The sequence below is a fragment of the Juglans regia genome, chromosome 16, assembly GCF_001411555.2.
Source record: "Juglans regia cultivar Chandler chromosome 16, Walnut 2.0, whole genome shotgun sequence".
Taxonomy (NCBI): domain Eukaryota; kingdom Viridiplantae; phylum Streptophyta; class Magnoliopsida; order Fagales; family Juglandaceae; genus Juglans; species Juglans regia.
Window position 1 is genome coordinate 21,907,997 of NC_049916.1, and position 22,230 is coordinate 21,930,226.

General features: G+C 36.1%; 2 protein-coding genes and 3 non-coding genes across 5 annotated transcripts; all 5 read right to left on the bottom strand.

Annotated features, from left to right (window-relative positions):
* Positions 1–398: 398 nt before the first annotated feature.
* LOC118344922 lies at positions 399–549 on the bottom strand. Its single transcript, XR_004798651.1, has one exon. It is a non-coding gene; the product is annotated as a U4 spliceosomal RNA (small nuclear RNA).
* Positions 550–2,180: 1,631 nt separating this feature from the next.
* Positions 2,181–5,227, bottom strand: LOC108982519 (60S ribosomal protein L17-2-like). The gene is made up of 7 exons (XM_018953920.2): positions 5,072–5,227; positions 4,925–4,961; positions 4,729–4,769; positions 2,966–3,196; positions 2,784–2,886; positions 2,628–2,695; positions 2,181–2,510 (listed from the first exon to the last, which is right to left on the bottom strand). The coding sequence occupies exons 1-7, from the start codon at positions 5,210–5,212 to the stop codon at positions 2,442–2,444; spliced, it is 690 nt and encodes a 229-aa protein (XP_018809465.1). The 5' UTR covers positions 5,213–5,227; the 3' UTR covers positions 2,181–2,441.
* LOC118344915 lies at positions 3,393–3,521 on the bottom strand. The gene has a single exon (XR_004798645.1). It is a non-coding gene; the product is annotated as a small nucleolar RNA snoR74 (small nucleolar RNA).
* Positions 4,461–4,589, bottom strand: LOC118344914. The gene has a single exon (XR_004798644.1). It is a non-coding gene; the product is annotated as a small nucleolar RNA snoR74 (small nucleolar RNA).
* Positions 5,228–6,131: 904 nt separating the features above from the next.
* On the bottom strand, positions 6,132–21,141 carry LOC108982520 (endoplasmic reticulum metallopeptidase 1-like). The gene is made up of 21 exons (XM_018953921.2): positions 20,547–21,141; positions 18,030–18,115; positions 17,735–17,836; positions 17,226–17,332; positions 17,038–17,138; positions 16,214–16,301; positions 14,147–14,235; positions 13,622–13,761; positions 13,364–13,520; positions 13,106–13,241; positions 12,850–12,946; positions 12,091–12,220; positions 11,436–11,495; positions 11,220–11,335; positions 9,991–10,115; positions 8,887–9,111; positions 8,328–8,488; positions 7,597–7,760; positions 6,753–6,835; positions 6,577–6,662; positions 6,132–6,485 (listed from the first exon to the last, which is right to left on the bottom strand). The coding sequence occupies exons 1-21, from the start codon at positions 20,757–20,759 to the stop codon at positions 6,342–6,344; spliced, it is 2,610 nt and encodes an 869-aa protein (XP_018809466.1). The 5' UTR covers positions 20,760–21,141; the 3' UTR covers positions 6,132–6,341.
* Between the last annotated feature and the right edge of the window lie 1,089 nt (positions 21,142–22,230).

Sequence of the window (22,230 nt, forward strand, 5' to 3'; positions counted from 1 at the left end):
AGTTATCATTTTGCTCACAAGATTTTCAATTTTATCGTTTCGATCATCATATTTGTTTTTTTTTTTTTTTTTGAAATAAATTGAAGACCCCTCATTTCTATGGGGACGTGCCGCATAGAAAATCTAACATAAAAATATAAGGCAAAATCTAAAAATAATATAAAATTATAAAATCATTTTAAGAACATAAAAACGAATAATAATTTTGTGATTAAACAATAAAAACTAGGGTGGACCGGATATATCTGGGCCTGAGAAAGTATTGGGCCGGTTTTTCTCTAATTCTTGACTAAACAAGTATGTGGCTTCGAAAGGCCCTAAGCCCAACCAGCAAGTCCAAAGCAAGAAGAGCGCATCAGAGGAAAAAGACCAGAACGTTTTAAGAACTAGTAATGTAGAGCTTTACCCCGAGGGGAGCCCTTCCAGAAATTCTCGACGGCCAAGGTTGAACCCAGGCCGAAGAGGGGGTTTGGAAATAGTTTTCAACCAGCAATAGACGCGCCTCGGTTAGAACCTCACTAGCTGCGTCATTGCCCCAAGCGCAAAGATGGTTAAGAATCGGGCATGCTTCCCCTACTTATACGCAGCTATCTCTCGCACATCTATCTCCGCAATCGATGTGGGACTCGTGTTCTGAATGCTTCAAAGCCTTGACCATTGGCTTTGACTGCCTCCACCTGTACCGTTTTCACGCTGACGGCTGACCTTAACTGATTGAGTAAGAATTAAAGCAAGAAAAAAGAGAGATATGGCTGCCTTCTTTTGTTACTTGTTTGTACAATTTTTCTAACAGATTTGAATGTTTATATGAACTGTTTCTTTGTTTTCATTGCAACGTTCTTATCTTCAGGACACACCGTGAGTGTGTAAATTTCGACTCGTACAATTAAAGTTTGAAATCCGATTCTACATTTCATCTCATACACGAAGGTGATGTTAAAATGATAAAGTTCAACTATTTTGATTAGATTTTGTTGATGCCTTTTTTGGCCTCAAATGATGGTTTTGGTAGTAGTGTATTTAGGGCATTCATTCATGGCTGGCTTTAATTATAAAGGACAACGATATACCACCAACTATATTACAACTCAACTACTGCTACATATTAAAATATTAATAATTTTTACTTTAATTCGAAATTTTTAATCTTGCAACAGTTCTAAATAGATAAAATAATAATTTTTTTATACTTAGTTGTAAACAATTTGTAGTATAATTGTTCTTATATCATTTTTCAATTATAAATGATAGGAGTAAAGAAAACGGTGTTGACGTAGTTCGGTCGTGAAGCCTACGTCCATAAATCTTGGATGTAAAATCTACTATAAACATGATCGAATACTTTTCACTCAACTCCCTACAATCACTTAGCCCCCAAAAGTCGATTTGAAGCTCTCTCTAGTTATCTTCTTCTCTCGAACGATCCTCAAATCTTGAAAATGAATCCTCATCCTTCTTTATTGCCTATCTTCCTATTTAAGTCTCTTTCTCTTACTTTATTTTATGTCTTGTCTTCCAGTTTTATGTCTGGGGAGTTCCATTCTACGAGGTGACTTACAATTTGTTCAGTGACTTGCAAACTGAACAAATTTTCATATCCCTCGGTAATCTCAAAGTGGAATGTAATTTTGTGTGCAATAACAAACTATAAATTTAACAAGAAAACACTTGCCACACCTCATTAAAAGGACAATTGTCAAAATGAGGAACAGAGGGCAACGTTTTGACGTAATCGATAAGGAAAATACTCTAGTCAGATTACACAAAAATAATCTTATAATTTAATGTGATTTTGATATAATTCATCAAATTATAAAAAAATTACTGTTATTGTAAAGTAAATTTAACAGATCAGATAAAACCAAGTCAGATTGTAAAATTATTTTTATATAATTTCTTTTTATAGATGTAACAGTCCTCGAGCGATAAATAGTCTTCCCCAGAAAGGGAAGCATCGAGGAATTCTAGGGGAGTTAAAAAGTAAAAAACCCAAATAGGTTAAAAACACGATCTTCAAAAAATAATTATTCCTACCGGGTCGAGAAAAAGAAGGAAAACATTAACAGAGGAAAAGGTCCATCACACCTTGATAATTAACTCAGGATGTAAAATCATTATTATCAAGGAGCAGGGTCAAAATCAAGAAAAGAGAATGTTATGTACACGGAAATGACTAAATGTTAATCAAACTAATTGCAGTTTTGGGCATTATGCATCTCAGAATACTTGTATATAGAACTCTTGAATTAATAGTCTTTCCAACCAAAAATATCCAACAAAAATATCACTGAAGATTGAACTAACCATAATTTGAAATAAGACAAATGCGACCCAAATCAACTACATAACAGCATAAAAAAAACTTCCATCGAAAGGCAAAACGTGCAGCCAGCCAGAAATTCGGGGCACTCATTTTCAATTGCCAGTTCTAAAACTGTCACTCAAGATGAAGCACCACTGCGTAGAGCTTGAGACTTCTTAGACTTGCTAGTTGCCAACTGGGTCTCGGGCTGCAAACCAACAATGGTAAATAAGCAAAACAGAAACAAAATACAATCACCAATGTTTCATTCTCCACCACATTTCCTACTTTTCTGACAATAGTTGCTGCAATAATGAAGAATTACCTCTTTCTTCACAGGTTCTTCCTTTTCAGACAAGATCAACTCGATATGGCAGGGTGATGACATATAGGCTGCCAAGAAAAATAAAAGGATGCAAAATCAACTATCATAACAAACCAAGAAAGACAAACTATTGTGTAACATGTCTTCAGCACATACGATTGATCCTTCCATGAGCTCGGTAGGTACGACGCCTTTGCTTTTGAGCTTGGTTCACCTGAACGTGAGATACATAGAGAGAATCCACATCCAAACCCTTAACCTGGAAGATTTTACCAGAGTCAGTTAGGAATTGGGGATGAATGAATCAATAAAAAAGGGAATGGCCAGAAGTTACATACTTCAGCATTACTCTCGGCATTCTTGAGCAAATCTAGGATGAATTTAGCAGACTTCACAGGCCAGCGCCCTTGTCCATTTGAATGCCTATTCTTCGCTTGGGCAGTCCGTCCAACACCACGACAGAAGCGTCGGAAGGGGATTGCTTGTTTGTGGACCAGAACATCCTCCAAATACCTTTTAGCCTTGGTCAATGGCAACTTTCTGATTGCAAAAGCTGTCTCCCTTGTGTTCTATAGATAGAAACCACATTTTAAGTTTAATATCCATAAACAATAATATATATAATATATAAGGAAACAAGGACCAGTCAATTCTCAATTACAAAAGAAGTAGAATTAGAAGGACCAGCTCAAAGAGAAAATCAGAACAAGGAGAGAGACTACATTAATTGACCAAAAATAGGCACGCAGAGAAAAACTGTTAAACATATGTGGCATCATTTACTGAACCTTCAGTCACTAACAACTACAGAGGTTCACCCAATAACAATGCAAGTATTTTTCCTGACATTTACGAGAGCCCTTTTCACAAAAGACAAAAAGGCACTGCTTTTTTAATCAGGTTCCAGAAAATGGAGAAAAAAAATCACAAGATATAGATAGACCTGAAATCTGCAAAATCTCGCCACCTTTGTAGCCTTCACAAAAATTTGTGCCTAAGATCACCACATTACTCTTACTACTATCCAAAATTACTCCTCAACATCATTTAGAGTTTTAACAAATCCAAAACTTTTCCAATGTGGATGGATTCAGCAGAATAATTTAGAGGAATGTACTACCAAAGGATCCTAGTCCAAATGAGAGGGCTACTTTATGCACGTTGGCTTGGAGAGACTGCGTCTAATCGTATTTGGGGGCACACAAATTCCATTGAGGCTGATAATAAACTGAAACAGGAGGAAAAGGCAGTGCAGATTATCTCTTAGGAAGTTAAAGCTCGGATGGTTACAAGAGCGAGCTTTAAGAAATCTACTGAGAACATAGAGCTTGTTACCTGCCCCTATAATCTCTAGATAGTAGTAGTAGAAGCCAGTTAGTCTCACCTGTCAAGTAGCATATGTTGTGATGAGTTAGCTGCACTGGTTTTCTAGTTCCTTCTAATTTTCAGCAACTGAGGTTTAGCTGATAAGCTGGAGTGTCTGTATGTCACTTAAAAGCTTTCTCCCTCATAACAAACCTAAAATTATTCCTCAAAACTATTTCCTTGCTTGCAGGGCGGGTAGTGGAGACAAATAAGGCTTTATCCAAGACATATTGACATGCCACACAGTCAAACATTGACAATCAATGAGTTCGGAAATGGGTTCGAAATTAACCGTGTGCTTACTAGAACTGGACTGAGTTATCTGATGCCTACAGATGAGCTGTCCTGTAGGCAACTGACCTCACCTTGGCTTGTATCATTGGGTCTTTAAATGCAATCTTAAAAGACACCACGGCTACCTTGTATTCCAGTGAATAATTATACAAAAGTCTACAACAACCAAATAGTAAATGTCCCATCATTTACTGAACCTTCAGTCACAAACAACTAACATAGGTTCACCCAATAACAATGAGAATGATATCCCTGACGTTTACGAGAGGCCCATTCACATAGGCAACAGGCCACTGCTTTTTTCATCAGGTATTACAAAGCAACAGTAAATAAAGGAAATAGAACAATACCTCACACATCTTAAATATAATCCAACTAAAGTACAGACTTGAACTTGCAAAAAATATATTATAACAAGGCAGCGACAGATCTTAGAACGTACCTTGAAATGAACCCTAAGGTCCTTACCCCTGGCCTTGCAGGCTGCATTAAATACAAACATAAAAGGAAACTATTAGATCCGAAATGATAAACGCTGAAACCATATCCAAAAACGGAAGAAGCAAACAAAGAAAATAAATTGGTAGCTAACGAGAAAAACCAAGAGACCGAGTAGGTAAAATGAAAAGGATACTTACACTTGGTGGGGTTGTCAGGCTCTCTGGAATACTTCACCTGAAAAAACCAAATAAAAACAGAATTTTTTTTTTATCAGATAATCGAAGATCAGAGAACGAACAGCGTTTCTATGAAGTTGAGAAGAAGGGGGACAAAAGTTTCGTTACCATGGCCGCTGAAGGGGATGGGGACGATGCTGCTGCCTCGGCTGAGGATTCGACTTGCTTAGTTTGCTCTAAGCAGAGGGAGGCGAGGAAACGGAGGGCGGAATCTCTTTTATAGGGGGTGAAGTATGAAACCCTAATCATCCGTGACCTAATGGCAATTTGGACTTGGGCCGGGCTTTTGGAGGCCCATCTAGTTTTGATTATATCCTATTATTTTCAGGAAATTTAAAACTTTCTTTTCTTACCACTTTTTTCTTGAAAAAAAAAAGTCTTTTTTCCTTTTTTGAATTGTTTTTTCCTTTTCTCTTGGGTGATGAAAGGCATGGATGCTTGAAAGTTAAATAAATGAAGAAAATATCTGAAAGAAAGTCGAGATGAACAATTTATAAATTTTCGTAAAAGTCACGAATCCTACTTCAAATATATTTGGATTGTTGAAGTATGTAAACTTTCTTTTCAAAAATCCTTAATATTTAAAAAAAAAATTGGGAGAAAAAATGAGTTTGAGGGACCCTCACAAGTCATCCCTTGGGTGGCCTGATCTTGGAAGGCCGCACAGGCCACATGGTGATGGCCACCCTCAGTGGTTGTATTTTTTTTTTTTTTTTGAGTATTTCTCTTACTAGTATTTATTATTTTATTATTATTTTTTACTTACAATTTATTACTATTTAATATTTAATTATTATTTTTTCACTACTATTCACATAATACCTCATTGCCCAAATGCAACTTAACCAAACAACAAAAATATGTTTTGTGAAAAAGTTTCTGAGAGAGATGTTTTCGTGTCGAGTAATGCTACTCATCATCTTAATTTTCATCATCTTTCTATTATCTTATGATGTGTCATTAGATTATTAGAGATTATTTATTATATTTCATTTATAAACCTATCATCTAATACCACATCATAAAATAATAGAAAGATGATAAAAGTTAAGATGATGAATAAATTCTCTCTTTCGTGTTTAGCATATGAGAGACCTCTGAGATTATTTATTTCAGCTGCCTAACGTGGCAAGTTCTCCAGTCTCCACCTCACTGCATACACCCACCCCATCAGGCGTCTTTATTTTCTTGATGAATTCTACCTTTGAAATATGCTTCATCGATCATTGGATACAATTTCCTGGAGATGTTGCCGTCCACAGTTATATACAGCCAGAGAAAAAAAAAAAAAGGGACAAATTATAAAGCTGAGATTGGTTTTATTGAATTCTCATACAAAATTGTTGAATCTCTGCAAAACAGAACTGCCATTGTGGAACTAAAAGATATAACTGGACATAAAGCTAGAATAAGCAGTAACATCCACCCAGTCCGGAAATAGGCTTTTCAACTTCTTTGCTGCATCAACTAATTTTTGTTCTAATACAGCAACTTCCACCCTTAAATCCTCAGAACTGCTAGCCTGCCAAGATCAAAAGGTTTGAGAATGATTTGCAAACGGATGTAAGGAAGATGGGGATAAAAATAAACTACTAGTTGTGACCAAACCTTACCTCTAACCAAAAGGTCCAATTCTCATGGCTGGCACCGCTAAGTCGACATATATATGAAGGTGGACTGCCGTCAAATGTTTCAGGAGCTGTACCGGATTCACAAGGTCAAAAGTTATATAACAAAAGAGAAATTACTTTAGACCAAAATCAGGTGGAACTGGAGAGAATTTTTGTACCTGGAAGAATATTATCTGCAAACGACCAACTGGATAGAGGACCAGTAATGTTGAGGACTGCAACCCAAACCTCCTCTAAGGAACTGAAAGGAAGACAACCCATAAAGATGTTTAAATCCTTACACTGAAAACATAGTCAGAGACGTCATGGAATCTGCGTTTTCAATGATCTCTAAACAAACTAATGGACCATCTGCATCTATCTATGTACTGCATGTTAATGCCCCATCAAATCAGGGGAAAGCAAGAGGAGGAGGCCCACTTCCAAAGTTAACTTTGTTCACTTGGTATCATTTCATATGTTTCAATCATGTGAAAGAATAACTTTGACTCTAGTGATAACAAAATTATGCTGAACTTTTTTGCCTGATAAGCAAAGTCATACATAGAAGACACCTTGTTGCATGCTTTGGTTCTTCCCCTATTTTTGGGTGCATACCATACATACATGTACCAATCATGTGTTACAAAGAGTGTCGACTTTTGAAGTCTTCAGAGATTACAAGACCAGTTCTGCACTGATGAATACACAAATGCCAGGGTAGATGAGCATCTGTGCATGGAAGCATAATCTTTACAACTGAATGAAACCAGATTACAGGGATACAAAGTTCAAACAGCCAAAAGTCTACAAAAAGTATAGCTCTTAAAATCTTCACAGGTCCAACAGATTTGCATTAAGCGATTTTGTGTGCAGGAAAATCTACATTTATTATAAAAACATGAAACTTTATGACTTCCAATATTAACTATGGCATTGTTTTTAAAAGCACATGAAAATGTTCCTACATGTTTATGCAGATCAATGTAACTTTATAGATAACACTACATTTCAATGCCTTACCCTAAAGAAAGTTCCAAGTAAACCCTTCGAGATCCATCGCTAGATATTATATGTGACTTATGAATAGACAAATGGGGGAAGTATGAATACTGCTTCAGGACATCATCACTTTTTGTAGGAAGCTTCAAGCTTCTTGAGGACAAAAGAGAAACTGGAAATAGTGCCTGTAAAAGAAACAGATCCTCTGATTTTTTTCATTTCACTCGTTAACACCCATGAGTCAACATAAACCTTGAAATTATATGAAGCAATATTGAAAGTTGCTTTATATTATGAAATTATCCTTGGTGGGAATATGCCAACATTCCTAAATTCAACAAAGAATAGCAAACCCCAATATTTGTGCCAGGTGCTTTTGTTTTATTTCTTTGGCCAGAAGTCACGTGTTAAGAAGACCAGTTTAAGTATCAATGAGGAGTAAAAGTAGCTTTTGCTTAATCCCATGACCATTTGTTGCAACAAAACATTTGGTTGACAAATATGCTATCTGAGAGAGAGTTTTCTTTGCATGATAGTATACTAATATTGCTCAGATCTCGAATCAATTTTTTACATAATTGATTCGGGTATAAATAATACATTGCTTGTGTGCAGGGATGAGGGGACTGCCATTTGAGAAATTAGCTATGTTCGAAATGGAAAAGGCCAAAACTCATGCCTTTGCAAGGCATACAAGGCCATCTAATTCATCCCATGACTTCAGATTAGCTTAAAACTTTATAGTCACATACCATCCAAGTCTCCTGGTGAGGCAATGTTGCAGCTTCAAAAGAAAACTCCGAACCAATGTGCAATTCATTTGCCACTTCAGGCGCATAGTTGAAAACAAAAGCTAAAGAATTCGAATCCAGTACAGAAAAATCGTAAGTGCAGTCCAGAACCTGATTTCCATCTGCAATCCCAAAGTAAAACATCTTTTTTATATGAGATAACCAATGGAGTAAAACATAGCTGAGACCACTGTAGTAACATAAGAGGTGTGGAAACAGTAAACATGAGGGGTTGAAAGTGTAATGCTAGGCTAAGAATAACAGTATCTAACTTGTCAGATATTAAAAAGCTTAGAAGTCCTGTTTTGATAGCCTTTTTTGGAAATAGTTTTTAAAAGCCTGCTTCAGGGAATAAAAAAAAAACTATGACGTTCTCTAGTTCATTCGAAATATGATATTTTTGTTTGAACTATGATGTTTCAAAGAAATAGTTTTTAAAATCTCTTTTCTGGAAATAATTTATTAAACTACGGTGTTTACTATTTCATTCAGTAGAATAAAATACTGGCAGCTTCAGTACCTGCAGTAAGGACGGTATGCTGAAAGATAATCCTCTTAGGTGCATCCATGCTGTATGGAAAGAATTGCGATGACACAGCCAAGGCAAGCACACTAAGATGCAGCAAAAATTGAAAAATTGATGACCTTGCTAACCAATGACCGCATATAGGTATTAGGGGGCCCACACAGAAACCAGTTGCAACTCCAATGAATGCTGCCACTATTATATCTGGAAGAAAATATCCTGAAAGCAAAATATTTGATTACTATTACTACTACCAGTACCATTAATTTTGCTATGGTGACAATCAAGAGTTTACTTGTCATTATTATTTATCTCATTGAGGTTGCTAAATTTTTTTATAAGTATTAGAATCATTACTACTACCAGTACCATTAAGTTTGCAAAGATTTATATGGTTATGGTCGCTATGATTATTACTCTTAAAATAATTATTAAAGTCATATATTCCCTTAAGCTTAAAGGACAATTGATGATTTAACTTGACATTTGAACAAAAGTCTTAAGTTCGAACCCTAACTCTACACTTTGCCCCATCTCAATTAATATTCAACGTGTTAGACGACTTATTAAAGGCAAATCTGTCCCACAATTAAATGATTAATTCATCTTTCCTTATCAGCTCAAACATTTGCATTTAAACAGCCTTATATAAGACAATTTAAAGCCTTCATAAGAAGTTCTAAACTTCAGACTTCAAACTTTACATTGATATATTGAACTTTTAACAAAAATATTTTACACATTTTTCATCAAAATGTATGAAAAGATCCATTTTTCAAGTGGAAACATCTGATTGCTTAACTTTAACTGCCACATCTATACAAGTGCACACCGAGTAGCGCAACCATAAAAAAAGTTGGGAAACTAATAGTACACGCATAGAAATATTTCCAGGGATGCAGGCTCTTCATTAAAAATAAATTAAGCAATGCAAACAAAACTGCACTCTCCAGTAAATCAAAACAATGGAGGGTGTAATCGTTTTAGTACAAACAGTGTAGCCACAGCACACACTTCAAGAGTAGCATGTTTGTTGGGAATGAAAGGTCAACAAATAATTAGCTGTGAAGAAAAATATAGGAGTTCAGAAACGCTAACCAAAAGGGGGAGGAACAGTGCCCATCATACCCATCCTCTCAATCAAAAATTGAGCAAGAAAACCCGCAAAGTAAACAGAGTATGTAAGGAATGGAATCAGAGGTATCATGTAAAACACTGTTGACCTGATAAAAACAAAATTAATCAGATCCCACTTTTAAATATGCCATTACTTTTAATTCCATCTGGTCATAAGATATAGAACCTTAATGTGAGAGAGAGAGGGTGAGAGGGAGTGGGAGGGAGGGAGGGAGGGAGAGAGAACAATGTGTCCCAAAATATGTAATTAAGGTTTTTTTCTTATTTTAAAAGAAGAAATCAACAAAGGAACAAACAAATAAATGGAAACAGAACGAGATAGAGTATGACAAAGTTTCAAAGTCCCAAATTCATATTTAACAATCAGCTATAAACTGGATTTACCAATGACTTAACTCCACAATCTCTGTGCTGAAATAAAAGTCATGGCATGGTGCAACAGTTCATGGCAAGAATTGCAACAGTTCCGTTGCTGGATTTACTAGAGGATATTTTCATTTATATAAAAAAAATCTATCCATCAGGAATATTAGTAAGGAGAACTTTTATCTATTTAAGATACAAAAAAGTATGTAATTCTGCTAATTATATCCATATTGTTTACAGAGGAGAGATGAGTCTAGAACAATGGAAAGCCTCACACACAATTGACCATTCAATCCACCAATAAGGTTTTGTCCCATAACTCCAGAGGACAACATAGAAAGTCCTTTGATACATCTCGATCATTTCACTGCCGTTGTCAAAACTAGGTACAAATTGTAGCAATAAAGAAACTGGCAACCCGTCACCATTCCCACAATATATACATGGCTGTTTTCCCAATAGGTCAACTACCTAACTTTTTCAAGACAAGGTTCCCAAAACTTAGAAGCCAAAGAGTTCATACCCCGGGGAAGCCCAATACATTCTTTTTTGCCTTCTTTGGCTGGGCTGAAGCTCATTAGACTTCTAAGCTAAATAAACTGCCATAGGTGATGTGGGATCTTAGAAACATTGTTTGCTATGATTGCAAAAAAAAAAAAAAAAAAGAGGGAGTAGTTTTAGAGGACATTTGCATAATGCAGTAGGAAATTAGCTACACATGAGAAAACCTCCCTAACATAATAGCCTTTCAAATGAACAGCTGGTAAAATTCACAGAAGACTCGGAGAAGAAAGAAATCAAACTGACCGCCCTTAAATGCATACCTGAATGGTTGACAACTATAAGATTTTGACAAGCAAAAGGAAGCCCATGCAGCAAGCATAGAAGCGGACACAAAAAAAGTCAAGAAGCCTCCACACAGACCAGCTAAAAGATAAGCCTGCTTTTTATAAAGGGTATTTAGATATTTTTAAATTTTCTTTCTGTTCCAAGATATCTACATTTGAGTAATAAAATTAATCAAAGTTGCCAATACTTACCAAAGTTATTATGGCATAAAACCCAAATGCTCCCCAAAATCTTGCTTCATCAGATAATACCTACAAGATTTATCTTTCAGATCAATGCTAAGACAACCACATTAAGCATCTGTAGTAGATACATAAACCCTAACCAGGGAATGATCCCACCAAAATTTAAGTCAGTTTTCAAATACCAGCATTACATGTCCAACACTTTGGATTCCATCCCATGAACATTTGAAGGAAATGAACAAATGGATAGGCTCATTTGGATAATGAAATGAGATGAGATGAGATGGTTTTAGACGAGTTGAATAAAATATTGTTAGAATATTTTTTTAATATTATTATTGTTTTGGGATTTGAAAAAGTTAAATTTTTTATTATATTTTGTGTGAGAATTTAAGAAAGTTGTAATGATGAGATGAGGTGAGATAAGGTGAGATGGTTTATGTATCCAAACGAGCCCTAAATCTTCGCAAGATCCACTACAGCTAATTGTGCTGAAACCGTTACAAAATCAGAGAGAGAGAGAGAGAGAGAGAGAGAGAGAGAGATCCAGCCAGTAAGCCAGAAATATTTAGAAAAAATAAAAGATAGGATCTATGACAGACATATATGACAATATTGGCCTTGATCAAGGAGTGTATAAAAACATTCAACAGAAGTGTACCTCTCTAGATGTCTTAAGAAGTGAAATGCGTTGAAAGAGGGGTACACAACTCCAAACAAATCTTGGAATTAACAGACCAGCAAGTGAACAAGGGACAAACATCATGAAAGCCAAGTATGGATGAGCAAACCTGCATTACGGTTCAACATGTCAAGAACCTTGCAAATGCACCAATACCAGAGATTTCAAAAACTTAGATCTTGAAATGGAACTAGAGATATTTGAAAGAGCTGGGGTTATTTTTGCGGAAGATTCTATAAGTTTAACACCAGAACATTAGATGGAATTTTTCTTAAAAAAAACCATACTATTTCAATACATCATCGGGAATCTTGCCAAATTTATCAATTAGTTCTTAACCGAATCCCACCAGATCTCCTCTCAGGCATGATCAAGACTCTCGAGTAAGTAGAGTCAGAGGACAAAGTTAGATGGGTTGATATGTGAGAAATTACATGCTAGCATTGGTCACTTGATATAGCCATGACTTGATATAGCTGTAATATGCTACTGGTTCAACCAGAGAAACAGACAACGTATCATCCAGCATAAGGAAGAGCAGCATTGATGACAACACGTTTTATCAGCAGAACTGAAGTGCCTTGAAATCAAATATTATCAAACAAAACTACAAAGAAGAGAAAAAATAGGAACCCATGGATAATCAGAAAGCTATTCATTTCAATAATAATATAAAGAACAATATTCACAAAACAAAATTTAAAAGGAAGAGGCTATCCAAAAAATATATCAACCCACCAGCTCATTGGATGACTAGAGAACAGCAACCTTAGGATGGAACATAAAACTGGAACAATAATTGCAAGAATAATCCCAGCAAAATGGAATAGTATTCCTGAAACTCAACAATTTTTCAGGTTAAAAAAATCTCCAAGTTATGTCATTGCTGAGTATTGAGATAATGAGTACTTAACAAGAAAATGTTATAATAAATTGAAGAACATGGAAAGAGCCGTGGGAATCCTTTTTCAATAGATCGACATTGACCATTTACCTCTTGAAAAATCACAGATGATTGCATACCAAGAATGCAACCCAGAACACAGTAAACACAAAATGAATGGCACAATAAGGAAGATGGCGATAGGAATACTATGAAGTACCACAGCAACCCTTCTTGAATAGAATATCTGAGTGATTCATGACACAGAAGAGAGAGAGAGAGAAGCAATATTATTAATCACATAGGATCATACTTTTAAGACAACTAATGTATCATAATTGCATCATAAACCACAAATTATAAGCATACCATGAACCATGTTAAGTAATCAAAGAAAACAGATCGTTCATCTGCATCAGTAGCAACCAGAAGTTCTCTATCGTGGGGGTTTCGTAGCTTAGAAGAATTGGTGAAGGCCTTCATTAGGCTGAATAAATTTTCTCCGCGTGCTTGGATGCTTCCAGGTCTGGAGACATTAGGATGTATAAGAGGAAGTCTTCAAGGACAAAATAGAATATATATTCCAATTAAGTGAATATGTACCAAAATAGAAGATGTAATGCATACAATAGTCTCTCCATTGTATCATAGGAGGTATGATAAAAATAACCACCCAGGAGAAAGATAATATCCAGCCCAGGAATATTGCCAAAATCTTGGGAAAATATTCGATAATCTGTGTCTCCTGGAATAACAGGAAAAACATCCTGCATACAAAAAGATCCTTTGCAATTAAATCAGTAATATTGAAACGGAATATAGCTGCAGCCAAGGCACATTAAAATGTTGAGGAGATACAAACACATCCACATATCCACATGCATACATACCACACACACCCACACACACAGGTCGAGGAAAGATTGTAAATATAATGCATTGCCCCAACCTCAGTATCATCACTAAGTATGGATTCTTAAATAAAATCAAGTAAAAAATGGTTCGAGAGGAAGTTAGCAGAAATTGTGCTGTTTTGACATCATGAAAGTCAATACTCAGTACTCGTAGATCATAAAAATGAAATGATCACCACCTGGATGTGAATTTAAGACTATAAGAAAGTTGTTCAAAAAATAAAAGACTAATAAACACCTGAGCAGCACTATGTGCCATTGGGTATACTGCTGATTGGGCATAGACTTGAGAAGGCCATGAACCAGGTCCAGACTGGCAAACTAAGTCTGTTAATTAAGAGTACAACAACAGCAGCAGTGTGTTACAGCACTACAAAAGCAAATATAGACTGGGAAGAAATAAAGAAGTTATTCTTGTGCTCTATCAACAAAGGAGACAATTCTCAATATTGTAATCGTTCCTCTATTTCACTGAGCATGTAATTAGTAATGGAAATCAAGCACGTGTTAATATTTATTGTCAATACAGTTCCCATCTGTTGATTTTGTTGAACATTTCATAACACAGTAATGTACCTAGTTTTTTTTAGTTAATCAAGATTGCATTTGGATTATCCTAGAAGGTAAACAGAATTTATCTGCCCATGAGAACAACAATATGGGCCTGAAACAAAAAGACCCGAGTGCAACCACAGTCGTGAGGCAATGGGTCCTGCTTCGGTTAATCAGTTTGCTAATAGGGGCAAGAAGGGAAGCAGTGAAAGGGGTCTGCAGCCTCTACAGATTGTACATGGAAATATTCCAAGTCAGAAGGGGTCCGACTTGGATGGTTTGGGTCTTCCCAATGGTATGCACTGTACATTAAAAGAGATGCAACACCAGCTTGCTGAGTTGAAGGCAGCGGTTGCTATGTTATCAGCAAAAATTGAGAGGCTAGGTGAGCTAAGAGGTGGTAATGGTGCTGCTATAAGGCCCAATAAAGGCAAGCTTGGCGTGTTAAGTGATGGGCTGAATGCTAAAAAAATAGATAAAGGACAAAAGAAAGTTGGTTTTGGCCCAATTTCAATATTTAGACCCAGGCGAGTGTGGAGGGTCAAAAGGAGAAGCGGGTCATCTACATTTGAAGAGGGTTCTACATTGGGTATTGGCGTGGAGACAACCGAAACGGACCACCCCTCACCAACGGTGACTAAATCGCCGACAAGTTGCACAGTCAATGCTTTTTTCGTCGAATCGATGGCACCCGTGTTGGAATCTGTGGTATTGCTGAGTTTTGGAGGAGTTTTTGCTAACCAAAAAATTCAAATGGCGACCATGGTTCCACCACCCATGTTAGAGGTAACCGGTGTACCTCTTCAGGCATCTTGTGGGTCAACACATAACTTTGGTCAAGGTGATGACAACATCAATAGCACTGTGGAGGAGATGCGAGTTTTAGGAACTGGTGTGGAGGAAGGGATGGAGCTGTCATTGGTGCCTTGAGAGGGGGCATTTTTAGGGCTTGGTCCACAGTTTGGAGTGGAGACTGCAGAAGATGTTGTTCTCCTGATATCTCTCCCACTGATTAACGATATAGTTGATTCATCATCGGATTGGGTTTTGGACAAGGTAAATGAGATACAACAGTGTGTGGGGATTACCTGTGAAGGATTAGAGGACCAATTCACAGCACTACTTATTGTAACAGAGGCGGGTCATGTACTTAGCGCAAAATCAAGATCTAAGAAGAGCAAAGAGTTAAAGCGTCTTACTTGGGCAATCAACTATGACGATAAGGGAGGTAGTTCAAGTCGAAGGAGGACCAGAGGGAAGACATAACCAATTGTATATTTTTAGTAGGCTAGTTCGGAGTTTACAAGTACTGAGGAGTGTGTTGGGGAATTGGTGGTGGGATAGGCTTGAGGGCAAAATCTGATTTGGTAGGATAGGCTTGGTGCATTGGTGGTGGTTTGGGGCAGGCACGTCTTTGGGCTTGGGCTAGGGCTTTGTTAGGTTCATTCTCCTAGATGGATTTTATCCTCTCTTTTTTTTTTCTTTTGCATCCCAACTAGGTGTTTTCTCTTGTATACATCAAATGTACTTGGTTACGCCTATTAACATTAATAATTTTTTACTTATAAAAAAAAAAATCCTACAAAGTTTTTTGTATGTTTTCTAGGTTATTGACTACTCTCTAAGTTATCCACTAAATGGAAAAAGGTACGCCAACAAGTTAGTTGCATAGTTGCATTGCTTCATGCAGCCATATTAAGTGTACATTCTAAAACTTTTGTGAAAATAATATCAGCATTGGATCATATCCTACCTAGACCTCCAGTACCAGATGCTTCTACATTTATGAAAGCTCCAACTGTATCATGCCATTTATGTGTCTTCATGAAACCATGTGAACCCTGAAACAACAGGTGCAAATAAACTCCATCTCATAAGCTACATATCCTGTGAGCCAATTTACATGGAAAAGAAAAAGAAGAAAATAAATGTTCAGGTACAAATTAACTACATGATTTTTTCACTTTGGTTTTTCTTCTTGTGCAGCACCTTGGTTTGCCTTCCTTTTTATGTAATTGTTTAGGAGGGTGCTGTGCCACCTATTTCAAATTTCTTCTCTTAACTTGTTAATTTGTGAGATATAGATTTACTCACTGAAAAATTGGGAGATAAAAATTCAAGCAATTATCGCTTCTATCAATTTTTAATAATTTGTAATGTATATCCTTAATAGAAGCATAAACAAAGATTCTAATAGGTGGATCACTTAAAAATCAAAACAACGTTGTACATCTAAGGTCCCACTTGGATAATGAAAGTATTTCATCTCATCTCATCATTACAACTTTCTCAAATTCCCACACAAATATAATAAACAATTCAACTTTTTCAAATCCCAAGACAATAATAATATTAAAAAATAATATTCTAACAATATTTTATTCAACTTTCATCTCAACTCATCTCATATCATCTCAAATCACTATCCAAACAGCACCTAAATAAAACAATGGAACACCAGGTAAGGCACATGTGCTTAAGAGAACTTTTTACAAGACTGGAATAAAAAACAGGGAGAAAATTATTCCCGAGTAAGATAATATTTCTTCCAGAAAGGGCAATACCATTGTGTCTTACCAACATAAATAGCTCTTCTGCACCATTGAAAAGAAAAATAATAGGTCGAGGAGGGACCCAGCCAGAATCTACAATGAGTCTTGCTACTTCCAACATTGATGCTAAAAAAATATTGAAGTAATGATGAGAATATGAATAAATCGAGCAAGCGTGGCCACTAAACAAGTTTGGATTTTCATTGTACCCACCAACACATGAACCACAATCACCAGCACCTGGGGAACCAAGCGGACTATCAAAATGGCCGTTCAGTAAAAGTGATGGGTCAGTATCTTTTGAGTCTGCAGATGATATCCTGTCATTTTGGGTAAAAGTTCATCCATACAGATGCATAAAAAACTATAAATAAATTATACTTCATTTGCTCATAAGATATGCAGATTGACAGATTTCCTCTTACAATTTACCAGTATCAAACACAACAAATTTATATCAGTAGAGTCTTTGTCCAGATACTTCCTCATTCTCTCCTAGTAAACCACATTTTGAGATTGTTACTAGGGATGTTACTCCACCAGCCTCTCTTCCTTTTTTCCTTTTCTGTTTTCCTCTGATGGGGTCAAAAGGTTTTGTTTTCTCACCATGTCTAAAACTTTACCTAATAGCATAAAAAAGTGTGCTCGGGGGGGAGGACTCCTTCCAAAATGAGCAAAACAAAAGGGCAAATTCCAAAATCGCAATCAGCAGAATGAAGTACCTCATTACAATATTTGTGTGGTTTCTATACGCCATAGTTATGCTGTGGCCTAAGAATATCATTTTGAAGGAGCCATTAACAATGCTCTCCTCGACATCTACTCTGCAAAATAAACAATTAAGACAAAACTGTAAACTAGAACTCATATCAACAACCAATTCCTCCAGCTTACTTGCAATAAGACGAGGAAATCAACCTATAATTCGCATTGGACACAGAATGAAAGATATAACCGCTTTAAAATTGAATGACAAAACTTCATGACAATATGGAAATGAATAGATGGTAGACCAACCTAATATGGGACCCGGCCCGCTCCTTTGTCATTTCTAGCTGGCCTTTGATATAATGAGCAGCTTCTTGCAAGCCAGGACGCCCTTCCTGTCAAATAAACAAGCATATAAGTTATACAGTTCCTCTTTGGAACGGTCGGGCTGATATTGGACGTTTAACAACCCCCAATTAAAGGCCGCCACGTCAGCAAATCTATACAAATGAACATAATACTATCACACCCGATAATTCCAAGATTTCATTATCATCTTTTTCATTCTGTCTCCCAACAATCCTTTGCTATTTGTCAAACCAGTTTCGTTGTCGGTGCCAGACCAGTTCCGTCGCCGCCAAACCTAGTTCTGTTGCCCGCCAAGGTCTGTCAACCACCAAGGTCCATTGCCGCAAGAGTCCACAGCAGTGATTTAGCCACCAAATTTCACCGCAAGAGTCCACAACAGTGATTTATCACCGTCATCCACAGCAGTGCGTTAGCCACAATAGTGTCCATCACCGACGTCCTCTCTAGCATCTCTATCCAACTTTGGAACCACAACCCATTTATGCTTTTTATACCTTAACATCTTGAAGGCTTCTAAATAATCATCCAAATCCTCTTTCAAACAGAAAAAACTGTCAATCCACAACAACACCAGTGGCAAGTGGTGCTGCAACTAGGTACCATAACCAATTCAAGCCATATATATAGCAGTAATAGTGTGTGCGAGATTGAGGAAGAGAGTACGAGCTAAATCTTCAAGATTGACCATGAAGTGCCGCCGATGGGATTTATCAAAGAAGAGTTTGAAGGGAGTGTGTTTTCGTTAGATGTTCAAAACTGGTTTTCGTTTGAAACATGTCATTGTCGACAAAACATCTAATGGCATGCATAAATCACAGGAAAAATGATAGAGATCTGTGTCTCCTCAGACTCTATTAGTTGAAATTCATTTTTTTAAGGGCCAAGATTTGAACAAAAGCTTTGGTTTTAGGAAATTTTTGGGCCAATTAAGATAAAGTACTTGATGAAGGTTGACCATGCCCCATGCTCAGGAGCTGGGTTTGATCATTAAAATAGATCATAAATCAGGGTTTAAATAATTAGAATCATCCATGGTTGCTCCATTTTGAATGTCAGAAGTCAACGAGAGTTTATAATCTTAAAGTTCATCAAGTTTTCCAGGATCTTATGCATATACTGAAATGACTCATGTGTGTATCTTGGTGATTTTAGTAGGAAAGCTTCCAAAGAATCAAGTGAGTGCAGAGCAGGTGGAGAGCTTCGTTTCGACAGATTGTGGGTTTCCGTCGATGTGAGGGGAGGGCTTGGTTGCGAGGGGGAGCGTCACAGGTAAGGGCTCTGACAACACGAGTGCGAGGGTCTGTCGTCGGTTGCGAGAAGGGGGTGGAGGATTTGGTGGGGGTGCTTTTTTGTTCCCATGAAGACTGGTTTGTGATGCGGTATAGTGGAGATAAAATGGGACGCATACGTGGCATTTCCTCAATGGAGAGCTGTTATTTGGGGATAAATAGAAAGACCAGTTAGAAGTTTTTCTCTAAGTTATAATATCTTTAGAGTTATGCTACACAGAAGCCTCATACCCTACACATCACTTAAAAACATGTGATTTTATCATTTTACCCTCTCATATTTCATAAAACATGAAATATCATGAAATATGAGAGTAAAATGGTACAATCACATGTTTTGAAGTGGTGTACAGAAGTGTGGAGCTTATGTTTATAATTTTTCATAGAGCAGTGCTACCCATAAGCCTCACACCCTGCACACCCACTTAAAAACATGTCATTTTATCTTTTTATCTTATTTTACTTACAAATATATTTGAAATTATTTTCATTACGTGGGTAAAAAGGTAAAATGATATATTTTTAAATGAATGTGCAATGTGTGAGATTTATGTCTATAATTTTTTTTTTCATATCTTTACTGTCCGTATGAACAGTGACTTTATTTGTCCTGTCTCCGTGTTGAACCCGTGCTTGTGTCCGTGTATACAGCATTATCGTGTTTTTAAAGGCTCTTCTCCAACGGTTGACAGTTTCCCTCTCTTCTTTGGTTGCTAAAATACACTGGCGAAAATGTTAAAATTTGAACTTCGCAATTCCAAGTCAACTGTGTCTTATCCAGGGAACCAAACAGAGCATTAACGTTCAAAATTTTAATTTATTTTGAAACAAAACTTTACTACTTAACAGTAAATCATCTCATCTCATAATTACAATTTTTTTAAATTTTTACCCACAAATATAACAAGTAATTCAATTTTTTTTAATTTTAAAATAATAATCATATTAAAAAATAATATTTTAATTAACTTTAATTTTAAATAATCACAACTCATCTCACTTCACTCCCGTTTCAAAAAATAAAAAATACTCACTGTCACTCACTGTCACCTAAGAATAACTTTAATCTAAAAAAAAAAGTAGGAATAACTTTGGAGAAATAAAAGAAGTAGAACTATTTTCATTTGAAAAAATAAAACGAATAAGCCAAAAAAAGAAATGGTCTCACTTGACGGCCATCGATTTCTTTGGACAAAATTCTGACGTGTTGGAGCGCCCTTGCCTCGGAGAAGCGATCGAGAGGCGCCTGGATGCCGAGCGGCTTAATGAACTTCATATGGAGGACGGAGTAGGCGAGCATCCCCATGAGGCCATACATAACCGCCAAAGAGATCAAGAATTTGAACCCGCACACATCCGCTGTGCTTAACCTCCAAGCCATTATCCTCCTCCTCCTCCTTTCCCTGCGAGCCTAAACGCACAAACCGGACGAGATTTTACACAGCCGGATAGATTTTATGAGAAATGAGTCCGGTATGTCTGGCGACAAACGTGGGAGGGAGGGCTGGGACTTCTGAACTCGAGAGGGTGGCTGACTGATGGACGTCGAAAAGAAAAGAATTTACTGCTCGTGGAATATATAGTGGAATTTTCAGAGGAGTCGGTGGGAAGATACGTGTCATTTTCCCATATAACATATAAAATAGTCGTATGATCCACGCCTTCTTTGTATCACTGGAAATCTATATAGTATTTACTGTTTACTCCGTACAAGATACGAGGTGCTTTGGATGTTGTAAATGTAAAACGCATCAAGAGTCTTATGATCCACGCCTTCTTTGTCTCACTCGAAATCTATATAGTATTTACTCGGTACAAGATACGAGGTGCTTTGGTTGTTGTAAATGTATACTTCTCAAGAGGCATAAATTATAAGAAAAATGTTAGGGAAAAGATAACGAGTTTTATATTCTCAACAAAATAGATTCCTCCATTTGGCCTTTGATCCGATTAGATGGATTGTCTGTCACGTCTCATGTTGAGTATATTGTTCATCTAAGAAATTCAGCAGAGACGTTGGGATACTTTTGTATGAATGATGGTTGGTATATATACATAAGATCTCGTATTATTTACTATTAATTATAAGGACTTCAATTAGTTCCAATTAAACCATCGACTAGAACGTCGCTTAAGTTTGAGCTTTCCTTTACAAATTATGTTATATACAATCATTTTTATGCACAAAATTGCGCATACCGCTAAGGGTATAACCAGTTCGGTCTAATCCAGTTTTGAATAAAATTTAGGACCGTATTGATATATATCAATTTTATATTTTTTTAAACAGATTACGCCTCAATTACTCTTATAAACAGATACCTTCAATTTTACCAGTTTTAAGTCCAATCTAGTCCAATTTTTTGATTTTTTTAAAATATAAAAAATATATAATAAAATATTATTTCTTATGATAAAATGTTATTAATAATTTAATATATATTTTATGTTTAAAGCATATGATCATTTAATTTTCAGCTTTAAGATTAAATTTTTATTTTATAAATTAGAAAAATATTATCTTATATATAATTATATTAATAACATATAATTAAACAAATTACAAATGTTCATATTTAAGATTAACATTTCATGTTATAATTTATAAGTTATAATATGAAATTACTTCGTATATGATATATAATTATATATTATATATAAAACTTATATATAAGAAATATTTTATATAATATATTAAATTAATTTTTATATATATATTTCTTCCAGCCGATCCGATTCGGTCCAATCCGGTTCCCAAAACTAATAAACCATTAAAGTTAAAATCTCTTATACCTTGATTTCTTAACAATAAAAATTATTCGTTAATTGTTAAGTCGAAACTCAAATTTTAC